General features: G+C 46.7%; 1 protein-coding gene across 3 annotated transcripts in view; it reads left to right on the top strand.

Moving 5' to 3' along the window:
- Positions 1–18,488, top strand: part of UBN1 (ubinuclein 1) — a 36,342-nt gene that overhangs the window by 9,576 nt on the left and 8,278 nt on the right. For all 3 annotated transcript variants that reach the window (XM_039349820.1, XM_039349819.1, XM_039349818.1), the window contains exons 5-16: positions 1,212–1,307; positions 2,695–2,829; positions 5,214–5,317; positions 6,969–7,407; positions 8,353–8,423; positions 9,387–9,516; positions 10,872–10,990; positions 11,373–11,501; positions 12,613–12,756; positions 14,287–14,337; positions 15,855–15,897; positions 16,922–18,166. In XM_039349820.1, the coding sequence (XP_039205754.1) occupies positions 1,212–1,307; positions 2,695–2,829; positions 5,214–5,317; positions 6,969–7,407; positions 8,353–8,423; positions 9,387–9,516; positions 10,872–10,990; positions 11,373–11,501; positions 12,613–12,756; positions 14,287–14,337; positions 15,855–15,897; positions 16,922–18,166 (2,706 nt within the window). The remainder of the gene's footprint in view (positions 1–1,211; positions 1,308–2,694; positions 2,830–5,213; positions 5,318–6,968; positions 7,408–8,352; positions 8,424–9,386; positions 9,517–10,871; positions 10,991–11,372; positions 11,502–12,612; positions 12,757–14,286; positions 14,338–15,854; positions 15,898–16,921; positions 18,167–18,488) is intronic.

Below are 18,488 nucleotides of genomic sequence, written 5' to 3'. Positions count from 1 at the left end.
AGAATCACAATGCTTTTTATAAATGAGAAATAACGTTTCTCTTGCCATCTCATACACACGCAGATAGATGAAGGAAGTCCACTTAGTGTAGAATGGAGAATCAAGCTGCTAGTTCCTTGGTTTAAATCTAGATCAGTGCTGGCGAACCTATGGCACGCGTGCCAGAGGCGGCACGCAGAGCCCTCTCTGATGGCACGCGTGCCACCACCGCCAGCAGCAGGTCGCCACTGCCGCCCGGAGCAGGAGCCCCGCCCAGCACAAAGGAGACAAAGTGGCCGATTAGCAAGTTTGAGTAGAGGTGGGAGAGCAGAGGTCACCAACCATTGTCGATTGATGGACTGGAAGAAAAGGGAGGGGGAAGCATTTTATATGCGTGCATGCCCGCACAGGGCCGCGAGCACGCACACGCTCCAAATGGGGTGGGGCTAGTGCCTGCATGATACTCACTAGCCCCTGTCCTGTTCTTGCGTGGTGCAGCGCCTTGTATCTGCATCCCACGGCGCAGTGGTGGCCGTTTTTGGGCCTTGCAGCACGGCCCATTTTTGTGCCCCTGGTTTTTGCGTGCCAGAGGTGGCACTCAGAGGCACCTTCCTCCCCCCCCCCAGGGCACTTTGATTCGGCCCTGGCACTTTGCAATAAATAAGTGGGTTTTGGGTTGCAGTTTGGGCACTCGGTCTCTAAAAGGTTTGCCATCACTGATCTAGATTTTTAAAAATTCTCTTTCAAACTTAATATCTCTTCCTGACCTTGATTATCAAAGGTATCATTCCCTGTTTATGAGCTGATTCTATTTAACCTGAGAACTGTGGCTTCCTATCTTTCTAACTTCAACCCTTGCTGTGTTGTGGTAATTCCAGAACATGCCAGGAAAGATGCTGTTTCTGTGTAAAGAACTCTATAAATGGCTTATTCCCCCCCGCCCCCCCGAAGCTAAAAAGAAGTACAAGCTATCATTTGGCCACCTCATATTTTAGAAAGTAAACACACTCTCATCTTCCACCTCCATGGATTTTTCTGTGATGGACGGTTGCTGGCTGATGTTTTATTTTTGTTAGCATTCAAGACTTTTCATAATCGTGTTGTTGTAGAATCCAGTTCCACACTCCAGGTTTAAGCATTAGCAGGAGATTCTGAGGTGATAACGTTTTGGGAGGAAGTGCAGTTTTTCTTGCAAGTAATTCTGGATCAACATCAATGTTTTCTCTTTTCAGGGTGGGAAGAAGCGCCGGAAAGACCGTTTTCAGGATTTGATTGACATGGGGCAAGGATATGACGAATCAGATTCTTTCATTGATAATTCTGAAGCCGTAAGTAGCAAACACAAGTCTTTTCTTTCCCCAACTGTAAAGTTACAGGAGAGCTAGCAGAACCATCTAACAGAGGAATACGGGGTATTCTAGATACTGCTTGTATTTTAAAGTTGCATTTTTCTGGGAATGGATAGTGCAGTAACAGTTCAAGGATCACAGCTACGTTCCTTTGTTAGTTTGCACAAAAAAAAACCCCACAGAAGGCATCTGGGTTCTTCTCTCATTACATAACATTTCCTTACTTTTTTTTTTAATTCTGGCCCACATTTACGGCTGTTTGCAGCATCCCACACTTAATGTGACTGAGATTGATGATTTATTTATTTATTTATTTTGTCAGAAGCCAGTGTTTACTTTTATGATTTCCAGCAAAAAAAAAAGCCCATTGAGTACAATGGGTTCGCTTAACAACTGTGGCACTCATTTAACGACCACGGTGTGCACTTAATAATCTCCACCAAGTAGTTCTAAAATTGCATGCGACCACATGACAATCCATTTAATCGCCATCCCAATTTACAACCATTATTCCGGGCTCAATTTTGGTCATTAGTCAAGGACTAATTGTGCTCTATAATATATTTCCTGAATTCCAAGTTATAAGAGCTGCACTGATCCAAGCAACTGTTGGTTTCCTGACATGGATTATAGAAGGTTTCTGAAATCTGTTTCTTTATGAGAATGTCTGGATCCGGGAACTGGAGCCAGACTAGAAATTGAAATTAAAGAATAAAATGCTTGTATTGTTTGAGCGTTCATTCAAATGTGGAGCAGCAGCCAGATAGAATTTGCTGGTCTTTTACAACAAATCCCAACCTGGAGGTTCTCCAAGGTGTTTTCATTTCAGCAGCATAAAGAAAAGTGCTGTAATTTTGCTTCCACTTGATGAACAAGTGAGACTTAGAATCTTTTCCTGATCTACAACAGATCTCTCAGATTCATTAGTAGGTGTGATAAAAGAAGACCCCAGGATCTGCGTTAATTTCATTTGTTTCCTTTCCAGTATTGACTAGCAAATTAGATTTTATTACTGAATATAAACACACATTGGATGCTGAAAGATATTGCAGCAAAGCAGAAGTGGCCAGGTCAGAAAAATACCTGGATTCTTAAGACATTGCAGCCAGAATTCCAATGATGCTCTACTTTATTATTTATTATTTATCATATTTTTATAGCCACCTATCACATGACTCTGGTAGTTAGGAAAGAGTAGTTTTGCTGAAGATATTGATGGTCACATATGATGCTTTTTCATGCCTGCGATGTCACGTCTGCTCATGGGAAATTGGCCCATGAAGCCCTATTGGGATTGTAAGCACCAGTTCGGTAAGAAGTATAAATCAAGACTGTTGACTGATCTGCCTCTTTGTACCTTTTCCAGTACGATGAGCTTGTCCCAGCATCTCTAACAACCAAGTATGGAGGCTTCTACATCAACTCTGGAACTCTGCAGTTCCGACAGGCTTCCGAGTCGGAGGATGACTTTATCAAGGAGAAAAAGAAGAAGTCTCCTAAGGTCTGTGATGCACATGCTCTGGGAACTTCTGTTTCAGGAATGGCCTTTCATTTGCTGCAATTGTGTTTCTGACTCGGACAAAGCAATGGGTCGCTCTTCTCATCTTAACTGAAAAAAAAAGTCAATTTTTCCTATTGCAGTAGTTCCACTAGACATTGTGGGCCTTGCTGTCCCATAAAGAGGCTTAAAAGTCATTTTGTAAGACTTGAGACTTGAACTTTTTTTAAAAAATAATAAATTGATAAATGATATTTCTAATCCAGAGGTCCCCAACCTTTTGGGCATCGGGGACCGGTTACGACGTGGAGAGAGGTTTTTCCACGGACCGGAGGGTGTGGTTTTGTATGCTGCCTACATCCCACAGATAAGGCTTTGCTTGTTTGTGCGGCCCGGTTGCCGGCATGCCTTGGCCCAGTACTGGTCCACGGACCTAGGGGTTGGGGACCCATGTTCTAATGTATACATTTTCCTATACTATTAAAATAGCTGCTGTGATTCAGACCCAGTCTACTGTGGTTTGCATCAGACAAGAAATGTGAGGGGCAGAGTGAAGGAGATTAAGACGAGGGATTAAGAGCTGGATTAAGAGCTCCTGCCAGCCTAGCAGTTCAAAAGCATGCAAATGCAAGTGGATAAATAGGTACCACTTCAGTGGGAAGGTAACCGCACTCTGTGACTTCATGCTGACCACGTGACTGGAAATGTCTGTGGACGGTGCTGCTCAGTGGCCTTGAAACGGAGATGAACACCATCCTCTATAGTTGGGGACCAGGGATTGGTTACATGGAGAGAGGTTTTTCCGTGGACCGAAGGGGGCGTGGGTTTGTGGACCGGTTGCTGGCATGCTGTGGCCTGGTACCGGTCCATGGACCAGGAGTTGGGGACCCCTGCTCTATAGTCAGCAACGACTAGTGGAGTAAAATCCGCAAGGACTCTTTAACCCAGCGGTTCTCCACCTGTGGGTCGGGACCCCATTTGGGGTCGAATGACCATTTCACGGGAGTCGCCAAACAAGGCTGTCCGCCATTTTTTCCCCCCTTTTCCTTAGCTGTGCTACTCCCTTTTATTCTATTGGCTTTTGAAAGCCAATAGAATAGACTCTCTTGAATAGAGTCTAATTCTATTGGCTTTCAAAAGCCAATAGGAATTGTCCAGGCTGTCTCTGCCCTGCTGAGCCCGCCAAAAGTCCCATTCTGCAAACGGTGCTGCACCAGTTGAGTAGTCCTCGACTTACGACTGGTTGGGGGTTGCGGCATTAAAAAGGTTGAGAACCACTGCTTTAACCCGTAATTAAGAGCAGGGAGGCCCAGGTCCTTTCCATTCCCAGCCGAGGCAGCTCACCAGGTGACTAGCTTAGTCCCATCTTATCAGCACAACCTGCCTCATACGGTGGATGTTCCAGGGAAAAAAAATAACATGGAACACCGTATACCTCCTTGTAGTCCGAATAGAAGGCGTTCATTTAAACCTAGTAAGATACTCGTGACCTTGGTGATGGTGATGAATGTGAACTTCTAAGAACGTCACGTGTGGAAAAGGAAGCCTATCTCTGAAGGCTGATTTTGGGGAAGGAAAGGCAAGGACGGAGAGCGAAATTTCCCAAAGGATGCACCAAGAGGATTGCAGATTGTGAGAGGCCTGCTTGAGGGCGATCTGTCAAACTGGGAGGCACCATGGAACCCTCAGTGAAAATAAGTGAAAGTAAACAGAGGCAGAGTACAACACCGAGGTCCAAAAGTTCATTCATACTCTGTGAACAAACCTGTGTAGCCTTTTCTGCCTGCTGTCACTCGTAATCTCAACAGCACAGAGGGCTCTTGTGACTGGGGAGATGATAGCAGCTGAGATCACGTCAGTTCTTAGCTGGCTGACAGATTTTTTTCTCTCTCTCAAAGGACAAGGTGTACCTGTTTCTGGCCAGTATTCCATTTGTCGTGTAGTTTCATCGGAGTTGAGTGCTGGGAGAGATAGAATTCTTTCTTCCCTTGTCCTCTTTGTCTTCTGTCGTGACTGTAGGGCAGGGGTGTCAACCTTGGCAACTTTAAGATCTGTGGACTTCAACTTCCAGAAGTCCCCAGCCAGCCCCAGATATCCCTGTTTTAGGCTACTGCTTGGAGGCAAGATCCTTGGGAAAGTTCCTGCTGCGAATTAAAATGGTTCTTAAATTCCTATCTCCAGTACTCCTTTTTTGTCCAAAGTCAATATCAGTTTTTCCCTCCCTTAGTGCTTCCTGCGTCGTTTGGACTCATCCCATCTATGCTGATCTTTAGCCAGACAGGTTAAAACTGATGGAAGTTGTGGTCCAAGAGCAGGCAGAGAAAGCCAGACCTAAATGAACAGCTTCATGCGTGATCTGTTACGATAACTTTTTCTTTAATTCCCAGAAGCGGAAATTGAAAGAGGGAGGTGAGAAGGTGAAGAAAAAGAAGAAAGATGACAATTACGAGAAAGAGAAGAAATCTAAAAAATCTAAATTTCCTAAAACTGGGTAGGTATCTCTCTTTGATGTGAATGTGGGCTTTTGAAGTTAAAATGATTGTCTTGACTATCTCCCTGCAGAGGCTCCAGCTTCCTTGGAAGAACACGCAGATTTAGGAGAGATCAACTTATCAAGCTGCATTGTGGGATCTGAATTCCAATCCTGTTTCTGACAACAGACTCCATCCACCTTACAAGACTTCGACGAAGACTCAGTCATCCAAGCCAAAAGTGTCTCGAAGTTAAATCGTGGCAACTGGACCAACCTTTGTCAGTGTGCAACGTTTCGTCACTCATCCAAGCAAATTTCATTGGTCAGAGCAAAAATTAGTTAGAGATTTGTTGGATTATATCAACTTTTGCCACACCAACTTCAGGGGTTTGTGAACGACTCTCTGACTCTCTGCCCAACTAATTTTGCTCCGACTGATGAAGTTGCTTGAATGAGCAACGAAACATCTCAGATCAAAAAAGTTTGGTCCAGTTGCCATGATTCAACCTTTCTCTAGTAATTGGTCTCTACACACCACTCTCTAGTAATTGGTCTTTTTCTTGCTATGAGTAATAATAATAAATAATAATAATAATAATAATAAAGTTGGAAGGGACCTTGGAGGTCATCTAGTCCAACCCCCTGCTCAGGCAGGAAACCCTACACCATTTCAGACAAATGGCTGCCCAGTCTCTTCTTAAAAACTTCCAGTGTTGGAGCATTTACCGCTTCTGGAGGCAGGTTGTTCCACTGGTTAATTGTTCTAACTGTTAGGAAGTTTCTCCTTAGTTCCAGGTTGCTTCTCTCCTTTTTTCACCACTGAATTTCATTTTGTTAGATAGCGCCCAGTGTTCAAGTCTGTCCAGATCCTCCTATATCCTAAGCCTGTCTTCTGGAGTGTTGGCTATTCCTGCCAGCTTGGTGTCATCTGCAATTTTGATGAGTTCCCCATCTATCCCCTCATCCAAATCGTTGATGAAGATGTTAAAGAGCACTGGGCCCAGAACAGAGCCCTGGGGCACCCCACTACACACTTCCCTCCATATAGATGTGGTTCCATTGAGGACCACACTGCATTATTTTACATTATCCCTGTCTTGGCATTCCACGGAGAGATGGCAGAGCTCTGGCATCCTCAATCTCACTGCTCCTGGCCATCTCGTTGGGCAATGAGGGGACTTGCAAACTCGCACAACTATCAGGCATTAGGCTGCTCAAATGGCCACCACCGTTGCCTAGGTTCTGTGGGTGGTCCTTGTCTTACCACCACGATTTAAACCCAAACTTTCTGCTCCTCCATTACAATCCTTTTGCCATGCTTGCCGAGCGAATCACAACAGTTGTTCAGTGAAGCTTGCCATTGTGAAGCGAGTCTGACTCCCCCCCCCCGTTTACTTGTCAGAAGCCCCCTGGGAAAGTTGCAGGTGACAATCCCGGGACCGCTGGATGCTGTAGCCATCGTCACTAACGATAGGTGCCGGTTGCCAAGCCCCCAAAGTTTGATCACGTGACCTGTGGGGAAGGCTGCAATGGTCCCAAGTCTGAAAGTTGGTCATCAGTCACTTTTTTCAGGGCCGATGTCATTAAGCAAATGGTTGTGGGTCGAGGACCCTCCCCTCCCGTACGCACTTTTCTCCATGGTGCGTATATTAACCTGCCTCTTTTATAGTTTCACAGCTCTGAACGCCAGCAAAGAAAAGAAGAAGAAGAAATACTCGGGGGCTTTGAGCGTCAAGGAGATGCTAAAGAAATTCCAGAGGGAAAAGGACGCCAAGAAGCAGAGGGACGATGAACCCAAGCTGAGCATTCCCTCTCTGTCTGAAAGCCCCGCTCAGCGGGAAGCAGAGATCGTGCCCGACCCTCTTCTCTCTCTCTTCGGCCACGCGAGCGACAATGAACTGCTCCAGGCGGCCACAGCCATGGACTCCTTGACTGACCTGGACCTGGAACAGCTTCTGAGCGAATCTCCAGAGGAGAGCCCTTTCCTGGAGATGGAGAACGGGAGCGATCCTCTAGGAGCGGGCCTGGAACCCGACCTGAAACAGCCTCCCCCCCTCCCTGATGGCGTTCCGGAGCCACTGATGAAGCGCGTTGAGGAGCTCACTCAGGTATTTGTATGTCTGGTTGCATCCATGTCAAGCGATACAGGCAGCCCTCGGCTTAAAACTGGTCATTCCACTGCCATTTGAAGATAACGATGGATTTCAAAAGTTATTCGACAGATCAAAGTGGCTTGGGAATAGATGCAGAGGTTTATAAACCTTGGACTATTTTGTAAGAGGGAAAGCTGCTATTGCGGCAATATACTGTATATTCCGGCGTATAGGGTGACCCGGCGTATAAGACGACCCCTGAGTTCAACGCCGAGTCGCATGCCTAGAAAGTCATACGCAGGAAACTAGCTTATTTTCGGCGTATAAGACGACCCCCGAGTTCGGAGGCTGTTTCAACGCTCTCAAAAGTCGTCTTATACGCCGGAATATACGGTATTTGTCAACGGGGGCGGAATGATGTGTGTTTTTGTTTTTTGTCCTTTTAATTCGCATCTTTTTTTTTAAAAAAAAAAGTTTTGTATAGTTTTGTTTTGTCTGTCCTGGGGTCGTATGATTCCCCTTCTGTGACCTGAGATGCACAGTCAGTGGGGAAGCCAAATTCACTTAACGACCGTGTTACTAATTTTAACAACCGCAAGGATTCATTTAGCTACGGTGGCAAGCAAGGTCATAAAATTGGGGGGGGGGAAGGAATTTCACTTAACGAATGTCTCACTTGACAACCAAAAGTTTGGGCTCAGTTGTGGCCATTAAGTCAAGGACTACCTGTATGCTGGTTTAGGAGTCACACTAGCCTGGATTTATGAGCGTTTTAGTTTGATTCGGCTCAGTTCTGTTTCATTGAGGCTGTGGTCTTTCTGCTTTTCAATCCATAGTTTCTAATCAGTCTCTCTCTTTTTTTCATAATCCAGCTCCTTCCCTTGCTTTCTCCACCCCCCCCCCCCGGCCCAGTGTCGCTGTGGCCTCCTAACGGTTCTGTGTTGTGTGTTTCTGAATTAGACTGCCAGAGCTGCAGAGAGGGAAGGCAAACACAAGTTCTTCAACCAAGACATGAACAGCATCCTCCTGGAGTAAGCCCCCTTCCTGATTGTAGGCCTTGCAAAGCATCCAGAAAAGCGAGAGAGAAGAGGAAGAGCGTCTTAGGGACACTCTCCGCAGCCTGCAGAACAAGTTGCAACATGGTGAACGAACACCATCCGGTCCCAACTGAGGGTTGTGGCATCCATTTCAAGTGACTGGTCATTTAAGATGGCCTCACTTGGGGCACTGGGCTACTGGCCTGCGTTTGCAGCTGTTAGTTTGGCTTTTTTGTGCCTGTCATTTGTACCCTGCCTTTTTATTACTTTTATAAATAACTCAAGGCAGCACACATACTTAACACTTCTTCCTCCTCTAGTTTTGCCCCACCACAAGAGAGAGTGATTGGCCCAAGATGACCCAGCTGGCTGTCATGGATAAGGTCGTCTCCTTTCTAGGCTGGTGCCCTAATCACTACCAAACAGACAAATTGTGACTGCAATTGACAGTCTTTTTTCCAGAAACCGATTTATGGCAAAATCTGGCCCATAGCGAACAATGGGGTTACTTTACAACTGCTCTCTTGCTTAATGGCCACGGCAGAAAGATAAAAATGGGTCCAGTCACACAATAACTCACTTCATAACTGTCACGGCTTACAGCTGTAATTGCTGTGCTCAATTATCCATTCTAAGTCAAGGACTGCCTACAGCAGTGGTGGCGAACCTATGGCACAGGTGCCAGAGGCAGCACTCTCTGTGGGCACACGTGCCGTTGCCCCAGCCTCGCCTCCCCCGGTGACCCCTTCCTCTCCAGCAGCCCCTCTGGAGGAGAGTCTGCTGTCCAGTCTCTTCTTAAAAACCTCCAGTGTTGGAGCATTCACAGCTTCTGGAGGCAGGTTGTTCCACTGGTTAATTGTTCTCACTGTCAGGAAGTTTCTCCTTAGTTCTAGGAGGTTGTTTCTCTCCTTGATCAGCTGAACCAGAGCTAAATTCTTCTTCTTGTTCTGCCCTCAGTATAGAGCTGCAAACGCGGGAGTTGAACAGCCAAATGCGATCGGGGGTCTATGCCTATCTGGCCGCCTTCTTGCCTTGCAACAAAGATACCCTGGTCAAGCGGGCCCGGCGACTTTACCTGTATGAACAGGTGAGTGATTGTGGGGGACACAACTACTGACACATGAACCATTGCACAGAGATGGGTAATTTGCATCCTCCCCCCCCCAATTGAAAATGCTTTGCTTTGCAGGCTTTTAGCAGGAGCAGCCTGGCCTTTTCCTTAGAGTCTGCTAGGTGAGGAAGCAAGAGAGGAAAGGGCACTTGGAAAAAGAGTGAAAATGTGCCCCACGATTTAGATCTAATTCCAGAGGAGCTCAAGATCAGCCCCACCTCCTCTTTATTTGACCTTGGGGGAAGAATCCTGGCGGAGGAAAGGAAGCTGTGTTTATTTGCATTTATGCCCATTTTTCAGCTAGGCTGAGATAATTCATTGCTCAGAAAGGAAAGAGCCTTAAAAACATGCACTTAATGCCGCCACTTAAAGTGTCCCAGATTATAAGAGATGAAAGGAGAGTAAGGTGAACCCAGTAACTGCAGGAAGAATAAGGACCTTTTACTGCCTCTCTGGAAACATCATGAAGAGAAAGCTGAGCCTTTAGGAAGAGGGGTCCATAACGTTGTTGTTGTTAGTTGCGAAGTCATGTCTGACCCATCGCGACCCCATGGACAATGTTCCTCCAGGCCTTCCTGTCCTCTGCCATCTTCTGGAATCCATTGAAGCTCACGCCTCCTGCTTCAGTGACTCCATCCAGCCATCTCCTTCTCTGTTGTCCCCTTCTTCTCTTGCCCTCCATCTTTCCCAGCATCAGGCTCTTCTCCAGCGAGTCCTTTCTTCTCATTAGACGGCCAAAATACTTGAGTTTCAACTTCAGGATCTGGCCTTCTAAGGAGCAGTCAGAGTTGACCTCTAGGACTGACCGGTTTGATCGCTTTGCAGTCCAGGGGACTCGCAGGAGTCTTCTCCAGCAACATAGTTCCAAGGCCTCCATTCTTTGGTGCTCAGCCTTTCTTGTGGTCCAACTTTCACAGCCATACATTGCAACTGGGAAAACCATGGCCTTGACTATACATACTTTTGTTGGCAGGGTGATGTCTCTGCTTTTTAGTATGCTGTCTAGATTTGCCATAGCTTTCCTCCCCAAGAGCAAGCGTCTTTTAGTTTCTTGGCTGCAGTCCCCATCTGCGGTGATCTTGGAGCCCAGGAAGATAAAATCGGTCACTACCTCCATTTCCATGCCATTTGAGTAATACCTAAATATCTCCTTGCCTTCTGAGAAAGATGCCTGGAGTTCCCTTAACAAGAAGCTTTTGTGTGTCTCATAGCCCTTCTGAGTGTACACAATGGTGCTTCCCTTCCCCGCCTCCCCCATCTTTAAATAAAACCCCTGCCTGATTGTAGGTACAGCTGAACAGGTTCAACCTTAACTCTTGGTCCTTTTTTAGGGGGGTCGGCTGAAGGAGCCACTTCAGAAGCTGAAAGAGGCGATTGGCAGAGCAATGCCCGAGCAGATGGTCAAATACCAGGAAGAATGCCAAGCACACACCCAGGCCAAGTTTGCCAAGTATGCATTTCATTTGTTTTTGTTATCTCTCTCTGGTCGCCCTTGCAGTTCTCCATAGATACTCCAGGCTTAGTAAGCCCTTGAATATAAACCAGGTGTAGGCAACCTTGGCTCTTTTATGACTCGTGGACTTCAACTCCCAGGATTCCTGAGCCAGCATGGCTCAGCATGGAAACCTCTCTCTTTCCTCTCAGCATGGCTGGCTCAGGAATTCTGGGAGTTGAAGTCCAGGAGTCATAAAAGAGCCAAGCTTGCCTACCCCTGGTCTAGAAGCATAACCGCTGAAAACTCTTGGGATGCCTTCTTACCGGCTGATCCTGGGCAGGCAGGATATTTTTGGGAGAAGGGCCTCGTGTGTCAATTACCATTTTTCTTCTCTCAGGATGCTGGAAGAGGAGAAGGACAAGGAGCAAAGAGACCGGATTTGTTCCGAGGATGAGGACGAGGATGATAAAGGAGGAAAGAGGATCATGGGACCTCGGAAGAAGTTTCAGTGGAATAACGAAATCAGGTTGGCCGAAAAACATCTGGATTTTAGAACCCTGTTCTGGGTGTGGGGAGAACAAAGTCACCCTCCCTCCGGGAATGTGTGCGCCTTGGCTGTCCCATTCTCAGGGTTGGTGCAAATAGTCCTTACTGCTTACTTACAGCTGTTAACTTTGTGATCGTTCAAAGTTACAACAGCACGGAAATAAGGGAGATACGACTGGTCCTCCTCACATTTAACGGCCATTGTAGCGTCAAAATTCAGCTGATTGGCCACCGGTATGTTGTGCACTGTCCTGAGATCACGTCATCACCATTTGTGACCATCCCAGCTGGCTTCCAATAGGCAAAGTCCATGGGGAATGCCAGATTCGCTTAACAACTGCAGTGATTCACTTAACAACCGTGGCAAAACAAAGTGAAATTGGGTGTGGCCCACTGAACAACCGCCTTGCTTATCAAGGTCCTAACTATGATGGTTAAGTCAAGGATTACTTCTAATCTGGTTTAAAGGTCTCTTGGCGAGATCATTTGGTGCAGTGATCTTTTAAGAGGTCCGGTTTCAAAGTAAGAGACTTAACTGGGATACTTATCACTGAAGACTATTCAGTGTCATTCTTTAACTGGTTTCTGCTAAGCTTTCAAAAAAAATATCCCTGCTAGCGTATATAATATTGTGCATAGCATTAGTGTAGTTGGTGACTTACGTGGAAAAAAATATAGTATACAAGCAACTCCTGAAAACCCACCTTTGGGAGAAATATCCAATAGGAAATGAAACAAGCAATGATGAAATGATCAAGCAGAGCCTGAGTAACCCATTGAGAAAGGGAAAAAGCAGATGCATCTCAGCTGTCAGAAGTCTGCCCAACCTCCAGCTAAATACTCAGAGGCTATTAAAGAACCAGATTTCTGTCAGCAACACATGATATTGAAACAGTGAAGTCTGGGGAACGTATCCCCATAGAGTTGATGTCACTGCTCTTTGAGTTGAGGTGGAATTTGAGGCTGTTTGAGGCCTCTCTAGGGGAGATCATATTTAAAATACCTTTTTCAATCTCAAGTTAAAAGACACCGTCCATAGGGTTTTGGAGGTAGCTTTGGAAAACCCAGTAAACCTTTTTTCCCCCTTGTAGGGATTTGCTTTGCCAAGGTGTGAAGATCAAACTGGACGGGTATGATCTGGAGAAGAACAAAGCTCCGTCCATGGAAGACTACGTAAAAACATTCCTAGACACCGAAGTCAAACCTCTTTGGCCAAAGGGCTGGATGCAGGCCAGGTAAAAGAAAAGAGCCATGGATTCCTCCTTCCCCATTTAATCAGCCCATAAATACCTTAGATATAGTAGGGTTTGATCTACAAGTCAGCAGCCCCCAATCTTTTGGGCACCAGGGACTGATTCCATGGAGGGTGTTTTTTCCACAGACTGGGGGGGGGTCACGCTGCCTGGATCTGATGCTTGCGTGGGTGGGCCTTCGCCCACTTCCGCGGCCCAGTTCCTGGCAGTTGGGGACCCCTGCCACAAGGTGTCATGTCTTTTTTTAAAATTCCTCAAACCTTACAAAATTGACTACGTATCGTATATGCCGGCGTATAAGACGACTTCCGGAAGCGCTAAACTCGGCGCCAAAGACGGGGGTCGTCTTATACACCGAATAGTCTTATACGCCGGAAATACTGGTAGTTTCCGGCGTATAAGACGACGTTCTAGGAAGGCGACTCGGCGATAAAGACGGGGGTCGTCTTACATGCCGGGTCGCCTAATACGCCGGCATATACGGTATTTCCATCTTACATATACCACAGTATTATGTGCTCCTTCTATATAATTTCATTACTGTTATCCCTGTGCTCTGTGTCATACGCTAAATGAATAAAAGAGACCTGCGGAATGAAAAGCAAATAATTTTGTAAGTATCCCTAATGAATGTCAGATCTGGAATTTGGCACACAATGAAGTTTCTAGTGCCGTGTTTATGCTATAAAGAGGCGATAGATGGCTATTGAACGATTGAAGCTTCAGCCTAAACCAGGGCTCTTCAAACTTGGCCCCTTTTATGACTTTTGGACCTCAACTCCCAGAATTCCACAGCCAGCATGTGCTGGCTGAGGAATTCTGGGAGTTGAAGTCCACATCATAAAAGGGGCCAAGTTTTTTTTTTTTTAATAATTTTTTATTTTTCCAAACTCTCCCCCATACAAATACCTTGATATTTATCAGATGTTAACATACATTCTTTTTACATTCATATATAAGATACTTTTAATAAAATGAAATAAATACACAGTATTGTCCTACGTCTAAAGATATTTCTCCATGTAGTAAGGCAGCATTGCTATTCTTCTCATCTTTTGTACTATCTTCTCCCGTTGGTATCTTATGATTATATCACTTTGTTGTTTGTATGTACACCGAGCGCTTATGTGCTGGAGACAAATTCCTTGTGTGTGTCCGATCACACTTGGCCAATAAAGTATTCTGTTCTGTTTTGTTTTTTTTTCTTAAAAACCTCCAGTGATGTTTTATTTGGCTCAGATAAAACAAGATTGGAGGGACAAACTTCGCTTCGGGATGATCCAATAACGTGCAAGAGGTGCTTTCTGTCTTTTCTCGTGGCTTGCTTTGCAACTGCAAACTTGACCAATTTTTTAACAGCAAAGGTGATTCCTGCAATTTGGTTACAGTGGTTCAGTTCTCATTCTAGAAATCCTTATTCTTGTTATTTTCAATCCCCCCTTCCCCACCCCCTTTTTTTTTCTTTGGCATCCAGTTTTGTCTCAGTTTCTCCCTTTTTCTCTCCTTTTTCAGAACATTGTTCAAAGAGAGCAGAAAAGTGCACAGTCATCTCACTTCAATCCCGTGAGTATTTCTTACGTTGCCGGTACAGAATGCGAAGGTCAGGCGTGAAAGACCAGCTCCACTTGTGAAAGTACAGTTAAGTGGATCTTTTGCTAAAAGATCTCCTAACTCGGAGTTAGATAAGGGTCAAGGGCACTTAAAGGAGGCTGAACCTAATCCACTTGTGACTACATTGGGATACTAGGCTGATCCCTTTTTTAACTCTGCCCCCACGTTCTGCCTTCCTTCTCCAGCAATGGGGGGGGGGGGAATTCCCTTGCTGCCTACCAAGTTTAATTGTTGCTGTCATTCAATATGCAACCGTCTTGTCGTGCTGTTGCTTAAAAGTTTGTGAGGACCTGTGTTTTTGTGCTGATTTTTTTTAAAAAAAAATGACTCAGAATTAAAACTGTATTACAGCTAAGGTGAAGTTACAAATGTACTACAACCATATCAAGAGGATATAATTTTACTACTAAGTAGCAAAAGATACCTGGGTGCCAAACAATGAGGCCAACGGACCTTTGTTGACATCTTCTCTGTTATATAGTGTCAAACTCATCCCTCTCCTATTCTCTAAGACAGTGATGGCGAACCTTTTAGAGACCGAGTGCCCAAACTGCAACACAAAACCCACTTATGTATCACCAGGTGCCAGGTGGGCATGGCCCACTGGATGGGTGTGGCTGTGGTGGTCATGGCAGATTGGGTGGGTGTGGCCAAGGTGGGCATGATCACCTCAATGTTGCTTGTGGGGAAGGACATCTGTGGGGGCCGGGTACGGTTGGGGGAGATCCAGGGGGCCTCTGGCAGGTGGGGCGGTGGGCAAGAGGCTCGTCCTGCAGGGTGAGGCAAGGCGAGGCAGGGCGGGAGTGCCATTGTCACAGGGCAAAGTGAGGCAGGGGCCAGGGCGGCTGCTGCCTGACACCCTTGACCCCCACACACAGAGGCCAGCGAGCGCATGGGTGCTGGGATGCATCCGGCCATGTGGAACCTCGGCCAGTTAGCGGGCGGCTGGTTGAAGAGGGTCGGTTGCCATCTCCGGGGCATGGCGCGTGTGCCCACAGAGAGGGCTCCGAGTGCCGCCTCTGGCACGCGTGCCATAGGTTTGCCACCACTGCTTTAAGAACTCATACTTACAGATTTTTCCCAGGTTTCTACTCAATGTGCTTTTAACTGGAAGTGCAAGCAACTTCCATGAACGACTTTTCAGCAGGGACACGTTCCATTTTTTTTAATGTTCCAAATATCTTTAGAGAAGGTTACTTAAATAATTGGATTTGTGTTCCGGTTTGAGCAGTTGATGGCCTGCCCTGAGCACAAGAAGGGTCTCTAGTTGTCAACTGTGGCAAGTTTTGTTAAGGCTGCATTTCCTTCTCCCATAAATGAAGCAAATCTCTCTCTCTCTCTCTCTCTCTCTCTCTCTCTCTCTCTCTCTCTCTCTCCCTCCCTCCCTCCCTCCCTCCCTCCCTCCCTCCCTCCCCCCCCCCCTCTCTCTCTCTCTCTCTCTCTCTCTCTCTCTCTCGTGTTTCCCTCAGAACCAAGAAAAAAGTGATGGCTCCTCCAAAGGTAAAAGGAAAGGTGAGTGGTTTGGTTGAGACTTTCAAATAGTTTTCAGCCCTGGGGGGGCATTGCAGGAGGATGCTACAATGACAAAGCTGTGACTGGGTTTGTATGAAAAGAGGGGGGGTGTCTCCAGACTGGCTTCTGTTTTTTGCATGTATGTGGATTTCTTAGTTTTGCTTTGCAGAATTGTACGAAGCCTGTGCGCCAAGGACTTCGGAATCTAATAAGTAGCAAGATAGTAGTGTTGGGCGTGGAGATAGCAAAAAAAAAGGGGGGGGGACTGAAAAAACACCTAATTATGGTAAAGAGAATGATTATCTGACACTGCATGTTTTAACAGCCGGGAGGATAGTATTTGCCCAATATTGGAAAAATGAGAATCTACCATCTGACCAGACTATAATTACTAAAATCTTAAGAGTTGTGCAGAAATGGATAGAGTAACATTGGAGATGAAAGAAAAAGATGATTCAGTTTATTTTATAACTTGGGATAAATTTTATCAATAGTTAGAGACACGTTAGAATTTGAAAAGGATCTAACATCTCAGAATAGATGATTGATTTCTAACCAAGTTCTAATTCATAGGTAGATGACATTGTTATTTTTTAGTGATTTAGTGATTTTTATCTACATTGATAGTTAGGATTTTATGAGATTTTATTATTTGTGTTTCTTTAATAGATGAATTTATTTGTTTATTAACTGTTTATAATACGGCTATAATTAAGGTTATTTTAAGATATTTACTCATTCTTACCATCCGGACAGTTGCTTGTTTGTTAAAATTTTATCCTAAATCCCCTATCTCCTTCCCCCCATACCCATATTGTTCCTAATTTTCCCTTATCTATATAAACTCAATAAAATAGTGTTTAAAAAAAACAACAACACCCAAATGGGTTGAGTTCTTTCTGTAATGTATTTCTGAGGCCTCCAGAGTGGTAGGAGCTCTCCAGAAGGGATCGCACAAAACAGTTTGACGCGTGCATTGACCTCTGAAAGGACATTTCTCACAGAACTGTTGTGTTCTTTTTAGGAGCCTTCTGGCAAAGTGGAGAAGAAGCTTCCCCTCCCCGTCCCGCTGATCCACGCCAGCGGTGCAGTTTCTCTTTCTCCAGATTCCCAGGGCGTGGTTGTCGGCCTCAGCCCTCAGACTAGGGAACTGTTGGCTATGAGTTCAAATCCAGTCACCAGCACCATGGCTGCTCCTCCTCCTCCTCCTCCTTTCAGCCTGGACGATTCTCTCGACGAGGACTTGATCCATCACACGACTTCCTCGTTGGAAGCGGTCTCCAAGGAACTGGCTGCGCTCAACAGCCGAACAGGAGGCAACAGCCCTGACTTCACCCTCTCTCCGGCTCCGAAGGCGCCTGCGGAGAAGCCCCCCAGTCAGAGCAGCTTGGAAGAGAAGAGGGTCTTCCCCAAATCGGCTCCCGCCCCTGCTCACTCAGCTGCGGGGGGCTCCGTGCAGTCTCCACTCAACTTCTTGGCCGAACAGGCTTTGGCGCTAGGCCAGTCTCCCCAAGAGAAGAAAGCGGAGGGCCCCCCTTACAAGGAACTGCCTTGCCAGAGCCCTCCTTCCAAGCCCTTGGACGCCCACCAGGTGTCCAAGCCGAAACACCACAGCCTGCCCCGTGCGTTGCAGGGCCCTCAGACCTCAACTCCGGTGCAGACCCCCCAAGTAAAAGTGTTTCCCCTGGTTCCTCAGCAGCAGAAAAGCTTCCCCCCTTCCCCACCTTTTGTCAAGCTGCAGAACCCCAAGATGGTCTCCCCGCTGGCTCAGCGCCCTCTCCTCCAGCCGCAAGCCAAGGCCCCCGCCAAGGCCCCCGGCTTCCATTCTTCCTCTTCTTCTTCCTCCTCCTCCTCCTCTTCAACCATCTCTCCCAAGACTCCCAACTCTTTGGTGTCTCTGAGTTTCGCCGGGAAGCACCCAAGCAGCCCTAGTTCCTCCGGGCAGTCTTTCAAGTCGCCCTTTGTGGCCCTGTCCAGGCACGTGGCTTCGACCGGAAGCGTATCGTCTGGCGTTTCCTCCACTCAGAGCTCCCCTCCAGGCAGCGTCCTGCCGGGCGCCTGCGTCCCTTCCTCTGGGCCGGCTCCCAGTCGCTCGTCGCCCAGTTCCCTGGGGAAGAAAACCGTCGTCCCTCAAAAGCTGACTTTGGTGGCTCCGCCGGGGGGTCCCAACGTCAGCTCCAGCGGAGGAACGCAAGGGGTAGCCAAGTTGTTGACATCTTCCCTGAAACCTGCCATGATCAGCAGCTCCACATCCTCTACCTCTGGGCCGGTGAGTGGCTGCTGGGAAAGGCCAGGAGTTGGGCTCCGGGAGTTTCAGAGTCCAAAGTGCAAATGTGCCCTCTCCCGATAAGGGGCCACTGTTTTAAGGCTGCAGATCTAAGCAGAGTGCTTCTGTTAACTCTAAGGAACTTTTTTTTTGCAAGAGCCAATGTTTGTTTTAACCTGTGATTATCAACCGCTCCATTATTTTGGGACATGGGCGAAGGCAAAGACGTCTCCTTTGTAAAATGATCACGGCCACGGATCTACCCTGCAGGGGCTGACAGTTGAGAAAGGGGACCGTTGCTCTTCTGCTCTAACTGGTGTTCTTT

This window comes from Crotalus tigris, unplaced genomic scaffold (genome assembly GCF_016545835.1).
Source record: "Crotalus tigris isolate CLP2741 ecotype Arizona unplaced genomic scaffold, ASM1654583v1 scf7180000018301.7375997, whole genome shotgun sequence".
Lineage (NCBI taxonomy): Eukaryota > Metazoa > Chordata > Lepidosauria > Squamata > Viperidae > Crotalus > Crotalus tigris.
The sequence above is the reverse complement of the archived record's forward strand: the minus strand, read 5'-3'. Positions and strand labels throughout refer to the sequence as shown.